At 46.0% G+C, this 14,578-nt stretch overlaps 1 protein-coding gene across 1 annotated transcript; it reads right to left on the bottom strand.

The window, feature by feature from the left end:
- Positions 1 to 2,988: 2,988 nt before the first annotated feature.
- On the bottom strand, positions 2,989 to 12,143 carry LOC145338700 (putative G-protein coupled receptor 139). Its single transcript, XM_080183099.1, has 2 exons — positions 11,984 to 12,143; positions 2,989 to 3,917 (listed from the first exon to the last, which is right to left on the bottom strand). The coding sequence occupies exons 1-2, from the start codon at positions 12,141 to 12,143 to the stop codon at positions 2,989 to 2,991; spliced, it is 1,089 nt and encodes a 362-aa protein (XP_080039225.1).
- Positions 12,144 to 14,578: the final 2,435 nt, after the last annotated feature.

Genomic DNA, 14,578 nt, shown 5'->3' with positions numbered 1-14,578 from the left:
CCTGTAAAGAGGCTAGTGTTATCATGGAATGATAAAAAGAGGGAATGAGATGTTAAGGGATTTACATCCCATGAATCTCCTATGATCTTGGCCACTTGTAAAGAGAAAGGTTTTGCAAGCTGAGATCCTGCAAAATTGCAAACACAGCCGGATGCTTTAAGATAAAGTGAAAGGTCTCCATGAGCTTAAAGCTGTGATGAACTGCATCTTGTTTAAAACAATCTGTGCTGATATCAGTACATATTCCTATTCTGAACTGCCACCCTGGCCTTGTAAATAACAAAAGCCTTGCTGTATTAAATCAGTCGAGACTGGACTTGGCTGAATGCTGTCCTTGTTTGAAGGAGATAACATTCACTTCATGGGCAAAAAAAGTCCCAAGATATATGAGAACGCTTGCTATTCTCACACTGGAGCAATGGTGCATGTACAGTTTCGATGGCAACTGGGGTGGGGAGGGGAGGGTTTCACATATTTTTACAAACAAGCTGTATTTGTACTTTTGCTGTTGCTAAGTACATATTCTGGGTGAGGTTATATTGTGTGTATGTGACTAATTGCTGTAAAAAGAGTATAAGGGGGAGATTCCCCCCTCCCCCCGGCTGTTCGAGGTAGTATTGCTCGGCTACGCTCAGAACATGCATAGTAAAGCGATCCTCCGAAAAAGCTTGTACATGTTTGGAAATGAAGGACTGGGTTTTCTTATACAGATCAGTGACTTGCTCTGGCATCAAGTGCGTCAGTATCACTGAAAAACAAACCTGACATATCCAGCTGTGAGAAACAGTTTACCGTTTGTTTAAAATTTCCCAGTACAAAGCATTTTTATTCATTCTTGGGACTTGGGTGTTGCTTGCTGGCCAGCACTTATTGCCCATTCCTAGTTGCCCATGTTCAGAGGATAATTAAGCGTCAACCACTTGGAATCATATTCAGTCCTGACCAAATAAGGACGACAGATTTCCTTCCCTGGGACACTGGTGAACCCGATGTGTTTTTTCCAAAAATCGACAATGTTTTTATGGTCACCAACTGATTCTGAATTCCAGATATGTTTATTCAACTTCCACCATCTCCCATGACGGGATTCGATCCCGGGTGCCCAGAACATTAGCTGAGTTTCTGTAATTCTAACATAATGATAAAACCACAAATCCATCACACCCACACGCTGAGTGTACATACCCTGAGTTCCAGTAACATAGACAAACCATATAATAGACATCTGCAGGGCTCTTGGACTGGACAGCATTAACTGCCTCAATCAGGGAGCTCATATTCCAATAACTCCACCTGATTGTTATCATTAAATTCATTAAGTATGTCTCTCTGTCACTATGTGTTTCTCTCTCTCTGTCTCTTCTGTCCTTCTCTGTCTTTGTCTCTGTCTGTCTGCCTGTCTGCCTGTCTCTCTCTGTCTCCATCCCTCTCTAGGTTTTTCTCTGTTGCCTTCTGTCTCTCTCCGTCTCACCTCTGTCTCTCTCTCTCTACCCTCTTCCTCTGCCAATTCTGCGGCTTCTCAGTCTCACTCTCCTCTCCCGCATTGTCTCAATCTCCCTTTCCTAGTCCGTCTCTGTCTCCCTTTACTGCTTTGTCTTTCTCTTTCTCTCTTTCCCTGTCTCCTTCTCATTCTCTCTCTCTACCTCACTCTGTCTTTTGTTCTTGCTGTGTCTATCGTATTTGTTCAGTCTCACTCTTTCCTATTCACTCCCGCTCTCTGTATCTCCGTTTCACTCTACCTCTGACTAATTCCCTCTACCTACCTTTCTGTCTCCCTTTCTCACTTACTCTCCTCTCCCTCTCTTCTTACACCCTCCCATCTGTCTTGCTCTGTTTCTCTTTCTCATTCCCTGTCCATCTCTCTCGCCATTTTCCCCTCCCTCTTCCCCTGTCTCTCTCGCTCTTTGAGAATCTCTCTCTGCTTCAGTCCTCTCTCTCTCTCCCCCTCTCTCTCTCTCTCTCAGCCTCTCTTTTTTTTCCTGTGTCTGTTAAAAACTCTTTCAATCTCTGCCACTTTCCATGTCTTTGTGCCTTTTCCTCCCTCTGACAATCTCTTTCTCTCTATCACTGAATTGGAGATGCTGGCGTTGGACTGGGGTAAACACAGTAAAAAGTCTCACAACACCAGGTTAAAGTCCAACCAGTTTATTTAATGGTAAACCCACAAGCTTTAAGAAACACTGTCCCTTTGTCAGGTGTGTGGAATTTTCTGATCAGTGAAGGGCATATAGAGGCACACACAGTTTACAGAATACTGATTAGAATGCGAGTCTTTACAGCTAATCTGCTATTCAAGTCTTAAAGATGAAGACAATGTGAGTGAAGATAACATTACGCATCGGTTAAAGAGATGTATAATTGTTTCCAGATAGGACTGTGCAGAGTCACTGAGCGGAGAGTGATAGCCAAGTTCTGTACACATGAGGATGGCCTCAACCGGGATCTTGGGTTCATGTCACATTATCTGTAACCCCCATGACTTGCCTGAAATTGCAACATCTCACTTACTGTCCTGTCTGGAAGCAATACACATCTCTTTAACCTGTGCCTAATGTTATCTTCACTCACATTGTATGTATCTTGAAGACTTGAACAGCAGATTAACTGTAAAGCCTCGTATTCTAATCAGTATTCTGTAAACTGTGTGCGCCTCTATATGCCCTTCTCTGATCAGAATCTTCCACACACCTGATGAAGGAACAGTGTTTCTGAAAACTTGTGGGTTTACTATCAAATAAACTGGTTGGACTTTAACCTGGTGTTGTGACACTTTTTACTCTCTGTGTCACACTCATTGTTGCTATCACTGCCCTCTCTCTGTCTCTCACTGTCTCTGATACTGTCTCTGTTCCTGTCCCTCTCTCTCTCTCTGACACACACACACACACACAGACACACACACACACACTCTCTCTCTCTCTATCTGTTGCACTTCCTGTCTCTGAGAGGCTGTTTGCTAATTACAGTTTGAATTTCCAATAGAAAGAGTCAGGGGGCCTTGTGATTGTAGTTTCCTAGTGGAGAAATGAGTTGAAGAATTGCAGTAAGGGGATATTTCAATAGATTTTTTAGCTGCTGTCTGAACTGAGTTTGTGTCACAGCATAAATGGCAGTGTTTGTACAGCAACTCAGGAGTTGCATCATGAAGCCCAATTCCATAACAAAATTATCTAACCATACCGACTGGAAGCCCAAATAAAACATCCGAGTCCACATAGAATAAAACATTAATATCGACAATAAAAGGATGAAATTGGCTGAGATAACAAACAGTAAAATGATGGATTTCACTCGACTCTCCATCTCTGGGTCTCTGGGATTCTCTCCACTGCTGTGAGCCCGGAGTCTCCTGCGGGCTCTGCTGCTAACTAATATGTGTCTGACAGTGAAAACATTGAGCAGCACAATCAGGATGAATGGGACAGTCGGTGTTAGAATGTGGTGGAGGAACTCGATTGTTCCCCAGACCGGAGAATCCAAAACATACGTTGAGACATAACAAAACCAGGGGGCGTTCCCCAGCAAATATCCATTTAATAACATAAAATACCAGAAAATGTTCTTTAAGCAGCTCACCACTGTCACTATTCCCAGAACCACAGCTGCCGATTTCTCAGTGCAATATTTACCTTTCAGTTTGGGGCAGCAAATGGCCACAAATCGATCAAAGGTGAAAGTGACGGTGAACCAGACAGAACAGTCAGTGGCTGCATAGAGCAGAACGGCGTGGATGTTACACAAGGGGATTGATTTCACAAAATAAAACTGTTCCCAATAAACCATGGGAATGTGTCTCAATATCAGGTCGAAGATAATGACCAGCAGATCCCCAACTGACATGGCCACCAGGTAACGAGTGACACATTTAGACAGACCACAGTTTCTGCGCAACAGTATCACAATTGTGATTATGTTCACTGTCAGGAAGGAAAATAAAGAACAAAATTAGATATGATTCACATTTCGACTGAGGATGCTTAAAAAATGTACACACACAGAAGAATTAAATCTCTTTTTGATAAATCCAGCACATCCTTTGCAGTGTGACAGGAAAGTTGAACATCCGAGGGAAACCCACACAGACACGGGGAGAAGATCCAAACTCCACACAGAGAGTGACCTAAGCCAGGAATGGAACCCAGATCTCTGACGCTGTGAGCCAGCAGTGCTCACACTGTGCCACCATGCTGTTCCATGGCAGTGACACAATGGTGTTTATTTTGGAGAGAGTTTTCTGGAAAGCCCGCAACATTGACCTTCAATCAGCTACAAGTAAACCACCCCTCTACCTTGTGGGAGATTTGGAGGGTATGAAAGCTGAGGGGGTAAACCATGTCAGAAAATCCACAGTGGAGTCCTGTAGGTGGTAATCTGTCATCCCTCAGACAGCTTACTGACAACCACTGCAGCAGAGCTGGTACCAAACCGTGCTGGCTCACCCTTACTCTGGCCAATACTAATAGTTGGCAGAGGGAGATCCTGATGCCTCAACAGTTCTGACTCTATTATATTTACACAGAAGTGTACCCTGGAGAGGATTCCACAGCCCTGTGGCCACGATTCACACAACACAGAACACAAATATCAGGCTTTTCTTTTAACAATGGGAGAAAGCTTCAGGGTTCTGTGAATAGCTACCGTCCATAGTACCCAGTAGGTTTGCTGCTGTCACACGATGGCCAACTGGGCCACTGAAGCTCAATGAGTCCTCTCTCAGTGGGAAAGTTGCTAATCTATCCACCAGGTAAGAAAATCTCAAATCAAGGCGGGTACCGGGAAAAGCCAAGCAGGCTGCCTTATTAAGTATTGTCTGGAGATTCTGACATTCAAGATTATAGAATGTATCAAAAGGTTAGTCATGGCATGAATCATTCCTGTCTCCCAAATCGCCTGGATCCACGACAGTTCAGCTACCTCCACAACAGATCCATGGATGCCATCTCCTGGACCCGAGAGTGAACCCTGGAACACAGACTCATATTTATTGTCTACAGTTCAGCCTGCAACACCATTATTCCTGCACAACTCTTGTCCAAAGTCTGTGACCTGATATTTGGTTCCTGCCTCTGCAGTTTCAACCTCAACTTCCTGACGTACAGACAGCAATAAATAAGGACATCAACAACACCTCCTCCACAAACATCCTCAACAGCAGTGCCCCACAAGGCTGTGTCCTTGCCCCCTTACTATACGCCAATGACTGGGTGGCCAAATTCCCCTTCCACTCGATTTCTAAGTTTGTGATGACAGCACGGTAGTGGGTCAGATGATAAACAACGCTGAGATCGAGAACAGGGAAGAGAAAGAGAATCTGTGAACTGGTGTGACTCCAAAAATCTCTTCCTTAATGTCAACAAAATAAAGGAGATTGTCATCGATTTCAGGAAGCAGAGTGCAGTGCATGTCTGTGTCTACATGTATGGGATGAAGTTGAAATTGTTGACAGCATCAAGTTTTTATGGGTCCAGATCACCAACAACCCGTCCTGGTCCCTTCATGACAACACAATAGTTAAGAAAGCCCACCAACGCCTCTATTTTCTCACCTGTCTAAGGATATTTGCCATGTCAGCTAAGATTCTCACCAATTTTTACAAACGCACCATGGAAAACATTCTTTCTGGTTGTATCAGTTTGCTATGGCTCCTGCTCTGCCCAAGACCGCAAGAAATTACAAAGCTTTTTGAATGGAGCTCAGTCCATCACTCAAAAGACCCTCCCACCAATTGACAGTGTTTATGCTTCTCGCTGCATTGGAAAACCAGCCAGCATAATTCAGGATCTCGCACACCCCAGACATAAACTCATCCACCTTGTTCCGTTGGAAAAAAAAAGAAAACGTCTGAGGACATGTACCAACTGAATCATAGAGACTCTACAATGCAGAAGGAGGCCATTCGATCCATCGAGTCTGCACTGGCAACAATCTCAGCCAGCCAGATCTTTGAATGGACCTACATCACATTAAGATGATCTTTCTCTTCACCCCTAACTATGATTGCAATATTACATTCTTCACTCTCTCCTTCTCTATGTATGGTATGTTTTGTCTGTATAGCACACAAGAAAAAACACTTTTCACTCCATAATAACACATGTGAAAATAATAAAACATAGAAAAAAACTGCAGCACAAACAGGCCCTTCGGCCCACAAGTTGTGCCGATCATATCGTTACCTACTAGGCTTACCTATAACCCTCAATCCTATTAAGACCCATGTACTCATCCAGAAGTCTTAAAAGACCCTAATGATTTTGCCTCCACTTCCACCAACGCAGCTGATTCCACTCACCCGCCACCCTCTGAGTAAAAAATTTACCCCTGACATCTCCTCTGTAGCTGCTCCCCAGCACCTTAAACCTGTGTCCTCTCATAGTGACCATTTCAGCCCTGGGAAATAGCCTCCGAGAATCCACCCGATCAATACCTCTCAACATCTTATACACCTCTATCAGGTCACCCCTCATCCTTTGTCTCTCCAAGGAGAAAAGACCGAGCTCCCTCAACCTATCCTCGTAAGGCATGCTACCCAATCCAGGCAACATCCTTGTAAATCTCCCCTGCGCCCTTTCAATAGCTTCCACATCCCTCCTGTAATGAAGTGACCAGAACTGAGCACAGTACTCCAAGTTGGGTCTGACCAGGTTCTTAGAAAGCTGCAGCATTATCTTTCGACTCCTAAACTCAATCCCTCGATTAATGAAGGCCAGCACACCATATGCCTTCTTAACTACATCCTCTACCTGCGAGGCCGATTTAAGAATCCTCTGGACCCAGACCCCAAGGTCTTTCTGATCCTCTACACTGCTTAGAGTCTTACCCTTGATATTATACTCCTTCATCCCATTTGACCTGCCAAAATGGACCACTATGCATTTATTCACGTTGAAGTCCATCTGCCACATCTCTGCGCAGTCTTGCATTCTATCTATGTCACGCTGCAACTTCTGACATCCCTCCAAACTATCCACAACACCACCAACCTTCGTATCGTCGGCAAACTTACCAACCCATCTCTCCACTTCCTCATCGAGGTCATTTATAAAAATCACAAAGATCAAGGGTCCCAGAACAGATCCCTGGGGCACTCCACTGGTGACTGACTTCCATGCAGAAAAAGACCTATCTACAACAACTCCCTGCCTCCTGCAGGCAAGCCAGTTCTGGATCCACAAGGCAATAAATCAAATTAAATCAGCCTTTCACACCTCAAGCCGGAACATCAGCACGATGTGTTCCAGCTTTACCAATGAACTTGTGCGGGTTGATGATGTACACACGACGGCTGTGATCGAGAACAAAGTTACAAGGCTCAATGTGGATATTGTGGAGCTGCGAGAATCTGGACTTGCTCAAAGTGAATCCTGTCCACAGAAACACCAGACATTCTCGTAACAGGATAAATCCCAACAGGCAATATGTGAGAATGGAGCTGCTTTCAAAGAAAACAAAATAAAAGCTTCACTCGTGATGATGGAATTCCCTGGATTGAACCGGGGACCCTAACGCTGTGAGGCCGCAGTGATAACTACTGTGCCATACTGCCATCCTGTAAATTATACAATGAACAGTAGAGTGTCAGGAAATTCAGAGGATCAGAATGAATGTATATATGAGGATCCCTGAAGGTAGCACAACAGGTAAATGACATGGTTAAGACAACATGTAGGATACTTGCCATTAGCAGCCACAGCATAGAATTCCAAAAGCTGGGAGGTTATTGTGGAAATGTATAAAATGCTGGTTAGACCAAAGCAAGAGTACTGTGTGCAGCTCTGGTGATCACACTAGGCTGTTTTTTTTACCTTAGAGCAGAGACGGGTGGAGGGCGAGGGGTGTAGTGGGTGGTGGTGGGCAGTGCTTTCATGTGGGGAACTGAGTGATATGTACAAAATTATATTGCACATCGGTAGGAAGAAAGTTTTTTTTCCTATAGTAGAGGTGTCAATACCAGAGAAGCATGGATTTAAGGTAAAGGACAGATTTTTGTGTGGATTTGAGGGAAATTGTTCCCATCCACAGGGTGCTGGGATCTGCAGGGCCTGAAAGGATGGTAGAAGCAGGAACAACCACAAAAGGCATTTAGATCAGCAATTCAAACACCAGAGCGTGCAAGGCTTTGGATTGAGTGTTCGAAAATGGGATTCAATTGTATAGGTGTTTGATAACCATTTCAGACATAATGCTGAAGGGACACATTTTGCGCTGTTAAAATGCGACGGCTGTTGGACCACCCTCAGCATTGGCCCCATCACTTGCAGCTCTCACAGTGCTGGCTGGAATACTGACCAGATCCCAAACCTATGTGGTTGCAAACTCACAATTGCAGCCAGCAGTGAGCTGCCTGGTCTGAGGGACATCTGTTCAACACAGCAGCTGCTCCCAGATAGTCCACTGGCCCGCAGCTCTTTGTGAGCAGCCCCTGACTGATAATCTCCGCCACACCACAGACCCCCCCCACAACCGCCACCCCCCCCCCCCCCCCACACACACAGAAAAACACACACACCAATTGAAAGGGTGGCAACTGGACACCCACTCCGTACCTCATTGTGAATGTGGAGAGGCAGCGAGGCCCCCTCCCTATCCCACTGTACATGCAGAGAGGCAGCAAAGCCCTCCTACCCTCATATACATGCAAAGTGGCAGAGTGTCCACCTCCCTAATCTACTGGGAGACAGGGAGGCCTCATTCCATCACCCACTGTGCATGCAGAGAGGCAGCGAGGTCTCCTGCCTACAGCACTGTGCATGCAGAGAAGCAGTGTGGTCCCCGCTCCCTATCCCACTGTGCATGCAGAGAGGCAGTGTGAGCCCATCCCTACCGCACTGTGCATGCAGTGGAAGTGGCCCCCATCCCTCACCACCAATTCCTTTCAGAGTAGCATTTGACCACCCTCCCTATTGGATCAGCTCTCTCCCCAAGGACCAAGCTGCCTTCAGGTCCAGCCCCTTCAGTCCCCACCCTTTCAGGTTGCGCCCCTGGAAGCCATGGACCATAGGTCCCACCAAATTCAGGTCCCGCGTCTCTAGACCGCACTGTCTCATGCCCCAAAACCTGATATTGCCAAGGAGCACATATCTTTGTTGTCGACCTCTCCCGCTGTCCTCAATGGCTTTGGTTCTACCAACTCATCCTCATATGTGTTTCCCTCACTGGACACAACCTCCCTCGGTGAGGCTACACAGGCAAGTGTACCACACAGTTAGGCTGTTGTTTTTAACCTTAGAGGAGAGATGGCTGGAGGGGGAGCAGGTGTAGTGATGGTAGTGGGGAGCGCTTTCAGGTGGGGGAACTGAGTTGTATGTACAAAATTATATTGCACATAGATAGGAAGAAACTTGTTTCCCTTTAGTAGAGGTGTCAATAACCAGAGGGACGTGGATTTAAAGTAAAGGGCAGATTTTTGTGTGGATTTGAGGAAAAATGTTTCCATCCAAAGGATGCTGGGATTTGCAGCTCATGGTCTGAGAGGATGGTAGAAGCGGGTACAACCACAAGAGACATTTAGTCCAGCAATTCAATGCCGGAGCATGCAAGGCTGTGGATCGAGTGCTGGAAAATGGGATTCAATTGGATAGGTGTTTCATGACCAGTTCAGATATAATGGGCCGAAGGGCCTCATTATGTGCTGGTAAAACTCGATGGCTGTTACAGCACCCTGAGCAGTGACCCCATCACTTGCAGCTCTCACAGTGCTGGCTGGGATACTGACCACGTACAACACCTTTGTGGTCGCAAATGCACAGTTGCAGCCAGCAGTGAGCTGTCTGGTCTGAGAGAGACATCTATCAGCCCTCTGCTGCTGCAGCTAGCTTCAACACAGCAGCTGCCCCAGATAGTCCGGGGGCTGCACCTCTCCGTGATCAGCCACCGATTGATATACCACATCACCCCCCCACCCCCACCGACAACAATTAAATGCAGCGCGGCAGTAGGGCAGCCCTCTAGATATCACTGTGCATGCAGGGAGACAATGAGCCTCCCCCTTCCCGATCCCATTGTTCATGCAGAGAGGCAGTGACACCCCCTCCCTACTCTACTCTGTATGCAAAATGGCAGATAGCCCCCCCTCCCTATTCCACTGGGCAGAGAGGCAGCGATACCCCCATCCCTAACCCACTGTGCATGCATTGAGGCAGAGAGGCCCCTCTCTGTCCCACTGTGTATGAGAGAGGAAGAGAGCAGCCTCCCCTCCACCCCAACCCACTGTTCATGAATAGATCCCCTCCCTATCCCACTGTGCATGCAGAGAGGCAGCGAGACCCCCTCCCTACCCCACTGTGGAAGCAGAGAGGCAGCGAGACCCCTCCCTACCCCACTGTGCAAGCAGAGAGGCAGTGGACCCCTTCCCCTATGACCAGTCGCATTCAGAGTGGCATTTGGCTGCCCGCCCTAATGGATCAGACTGCTCCCCAAGAGCCAAGCTTCCTTCAGGCTCCACCCCTTCAGGTCATGCCCCTGCACACCATGGACCATAGGTCCCACCAAATTCAGGCCCCGTTCCTGTAGATCCCACCACCTCATGGCCCACACCTTGATACTGCCCAGTGGGCATTGCCCAAGGGGCACGTATCTTTGCTGTCGACCTCTCCCGCTGTCCTCAATGGCTTCAACTCTACCGGCAAAGCCATCACGACTCATCCTCGTACGTGTGGGCCAGCTGTTTTCCTCACCGGACACAACCTCTCCCGGTGAGGCTTTAAAGGCAAGTGTGCCGCACAATTTACCCCAGGCTCACTAAATTTATTTAAACTTGTTTTAAATTAAATTTAAATAATTTATTCAGCCTCTTGCCTGAAATGGACAGGATACTGAATCCACGGCATATCCATTGCCAGTGAGGTCACAAGAGGCAAGAAATTGGGCGCAGACCTGAATTCTAGGCTGTCACTGCTCACCCCACCATCATTGGGCAGGGAGTATTTGTAAACCCGCCCCCCCTCCCATATGTGTGTGTGTGTGTGTGTGTGTGTGTGTCACAGCAAGAGAGTACCGTATGAGTGTTCCATTCCTAAGCGTTGTTCTGGATGTTACAGCAACTTTGGTTACTCTTGAATTTGTGTGTGAGTGGGAGTAAGTGAATAATTCTGATTGCATTTATCATCAAATGCCTGTATTTACATATGGGTGAGTCGGTGTGCTTGTGTGTTTGTAATCCTGTTACTATCAGAGAGTTTGTGGTGGCACAGGGGACAGCATTGTTGCCTCACAGCACCAGAGGTCCTGGCTCAATTTCAGGCTTGGCTACTGTCTGTGCAGATTCTGCATGTTCTCCCTGTATCTGCATGGGTTTTCTCCAGGTGCTGTGGTTTCTTCCAATATTCTGAAAGTTGTGCTGGTTATGTGTATCGGCGATGCTAAATTCTCCCTCAGTGTACCTGAAAAGATGTTGGAGTGTTGTGACTGTGGGATTTTTACATAGCTTCAATGCAGTATTAAGGTAAGCTCACTTGGTACACTAATAAATACACTTCACACTTGACAAAATACATTCTCTCTGTGCGAAACCGTGCTCAACATATGATCATTAAACTGGATTCTGCAGCCTGCAGACTGGGTGGGAGATTAGCAGTGAATTGGTGTTATATGTAAAGGGTAAAAAAGATTCTGTCTGAATACTCTTCTCATGAAGGAACAGCGTTTGAGGTCACATTTCTGTGGAAAGTCAGAGCACACAGAGGACTCCCTAGCCCATAGGCCCTGAAACAACTGTCAGTGGCTGAAAGAAATAATAACTGGACACAGAGACTCAACAGGAACTAGAGCAGCAAACCGAGAACAGAAAATGACAAGAAAATCGACACGGTTTCAGAGACTTTCTAGAATTAGGAACCAAACACAGGGGACGGGACTTTACAGCCTCACTCTTCCCCAAGCGGCAAAATCCTATCCGTGTTCAACAGACCTTCCCATGTTCTGCCCCTCGCCTGCTCCGATTCCCGTGGCAGTCGGGCCGTTAAAATTCCAGCCAGAGACTTACCCGGAACACCAACAATCGCCAGGAGGGGATAGTAAAAATGTTGAATGGCATAGAGTAGGTACCGAATCCGATCAGCTGTTGTTATCCACGAACCATCTACAGTAACCAGATAAATCAACTGGGAAAAACTCCTGTCCTTGGTCGGAAATTTCCAATCCATTGTTCCCAGATTCTGATCCATTGTTGGAACATTCCAATCCATTGTTCCCAGATTCTGATCCATCATTGGAACATTCCAATCCATTGTTCCCAGATTCTGATCCATTGTTGGAAGATTCCAATCCATTGTTCCCAGATTCTGATCCATCGTTGGAACATTCCAATCCATTGTTCCCAGATTCTGATCCATTGTTGGAAGATTCCAATCCATTGTGCTCAGATTATGATCGTTCCTCCCCCTCCCTCTGTCTCCACAGCCGCTGATCTCTGTTAGTGTCCGAGTTGTCTCTCCTGCTGACTCAATGAGACAACACATTGAACAGAATCCCTTATTAATAGAAGAGGGGAAATCCCTCCAGGTACACTAATTGGATCCATGGAGACTCACATCAATGACAGTCACTAAACAAACAGTTTCACTTAACCCTTTTCAATCCAAGACTATTTTTTAATCCAAATTAGAAAATTTACAGCCGAGATGGGGTTTTGAGTGCCAGGGAGGTATGGAAAGTTAGGGCCCCGTATCAAAGGAAGGATGTACTAGCCTTGGAGAAGGTCCAGAGGAGATTCACAAGAATGATCCAGGGAATGTAAGACTCGACACATGGGGCACATTTGAGGACTCTGGGTCTGTACTTGATGGAGTTTGGAAGGATTAGGAGAGGGATATCATTGAATCTTACAGAATAATGAAAGGCTGGATAGCGTCCACTTGGAGAAGATGTTTCTTTTTATGGGAGAGACTCGGACATGAAGGCACATCTCAGAGGAAAGAGGCAGCCCAATTAAACAGTGATGTGGAAATGTTGGTGTTGGACTGGGATGGGCAAAGTAAGATGTCTCACAACATCAGGTGCCCACTCACCTGAGGAAGGAGCAGCGTTCCAAAAGCTGATGATTACAAATCACCCTGCGGGGCTTTAACTGGCTTTTGTGAGACTTCTTACTTTAGAAATGTGATGAGAAGGAATTTATTACCCTGAATGCGTACCACGACCTGTATGTATGTTCACCGTCTTCTGTTAATTCCAGTACCTGTGTGAGTGCCACTAATTCTGCCACGTGTGTGGACAGAGCTCCATCAATCCTATCTGACCTTACTGTTTCTAATGTTTCCTTTACTACTGCCCACCCTGTCCGGGTTAATCCTTCCACATATTTGGGTGAACCGTTTACATAAAGGGTCTCCTCAGCTGTTGTTAAAGGTACATCCTTTATCCTACCTTCTTCTACGATCAAATCTACATCCCCACAATTGTGTGGCTCTCCTGTGTCCAAAATCCCTTCTGCTGGGTTATTTCATGTGTCCCATATTATTATTATTATTATTATTATTATTGTTATTATTATGGGCTTGCTTGGAGGTAGGAGAACAGCTTCCCATTTAGCCCTTCTCATGAGATGGACCTTAATTTTCTTGTGTTCAGCATTTCTACAAAGGTGTGTTTGTTGTGAAGCATTATATTCCCTGTCATTATTATTGGCTCACTCGCCTTTAAGGCCCAGGCAGCGCAATACAAGATGTCTATGCACATTGGCAGCCCAGAGAGTACTGGCCCTTGTGCGGTTGAATAATAACCTATGTGACTCCTTCTGTCGCCATGGTCCTGTGTTACCACTGCGGAATAGAACCCTCCCTCATTTCTACAGTGGATGTGGAAGTCCTTATTAGAATCTGGTTATCCTAGTCCAGGGACTGATATCATTTATGTTTTTGGTTTGTTGGAAGCCTCTTCCTATTCAGGTCCCCATTCTATGTGATTTAAAGCTGGTTTCCTCCCTTTGACTGGTCTTTGTATACGTTCTGCCAATTTTGCGAATCCCGGGATAAAACTTCGGTTATAGTTCAACAGTCCTGGCACTTTTCCGACCCCTCTTACGGGGACAAGTTGTGGCATGTGTTGTACTGCCTTATTTCGGTCTGTTTGCATTTCTTTAAACCCTTGGGATATAAGGTGTCCGAGGTACAGGACTTGTATGTTCCTGATTTGTGCCTTTTTTGGGGCGTACCTTTAATCCTGCAGTTTTTAGTTTGTTTAATACTAGATATCATGTTTCTTGATGTCCTGACTTGGATTCTGATGCTATTAAGAAATCGTCTACATGTTGTAGGATCGTGCTACCCTCTGGCAGTTATACCCTGATGTGGGTATGCCGGCGTTGGACTGGCGTAAACACAGTAAAAAGTCTGACAACACCAGGTTTTAGTCCAACCTATTTATTTGATAATATACTCACAAGCTTTCGAGGGGACTGCCTCTTCGTCAGGTGAATGGAGAGTTCTGGCCTCAGACAGAGCATATAAAGCACAGACAGTTTAGAGATTACTGATTAGAATGCGAATCCTTACACCTAACCTGCTGTTCAAGACCTGAAGTGGCTGACAATGTGAGTGGAAGGAGCGCTGATCACAGGTTACAGAGATGTGTATTGTCT

This window comes from Carcharhinus amblyrhynchos, unplaced genomic scaffold (genome assembly GCF_965287045.1).
Source record: "Carcharhinus amblyrhynchos unplaced genomic scaffold, sCarAmb.v2.hapA chromosome_142, whole genome shotgun sequence".
NCBI classification, from domain to species: Eukaryota; Metazoa; Chordata; class Chondrichthyes; order Carcharhiniformes; family Carcharhinidae; genus Carcharhinus; species Carcharhinus amblyrhynchos.
Note: the sequence above shows the minus strand (reverse complement) of the source record. Positions and strands in the feature narration are given on the sequence as shown.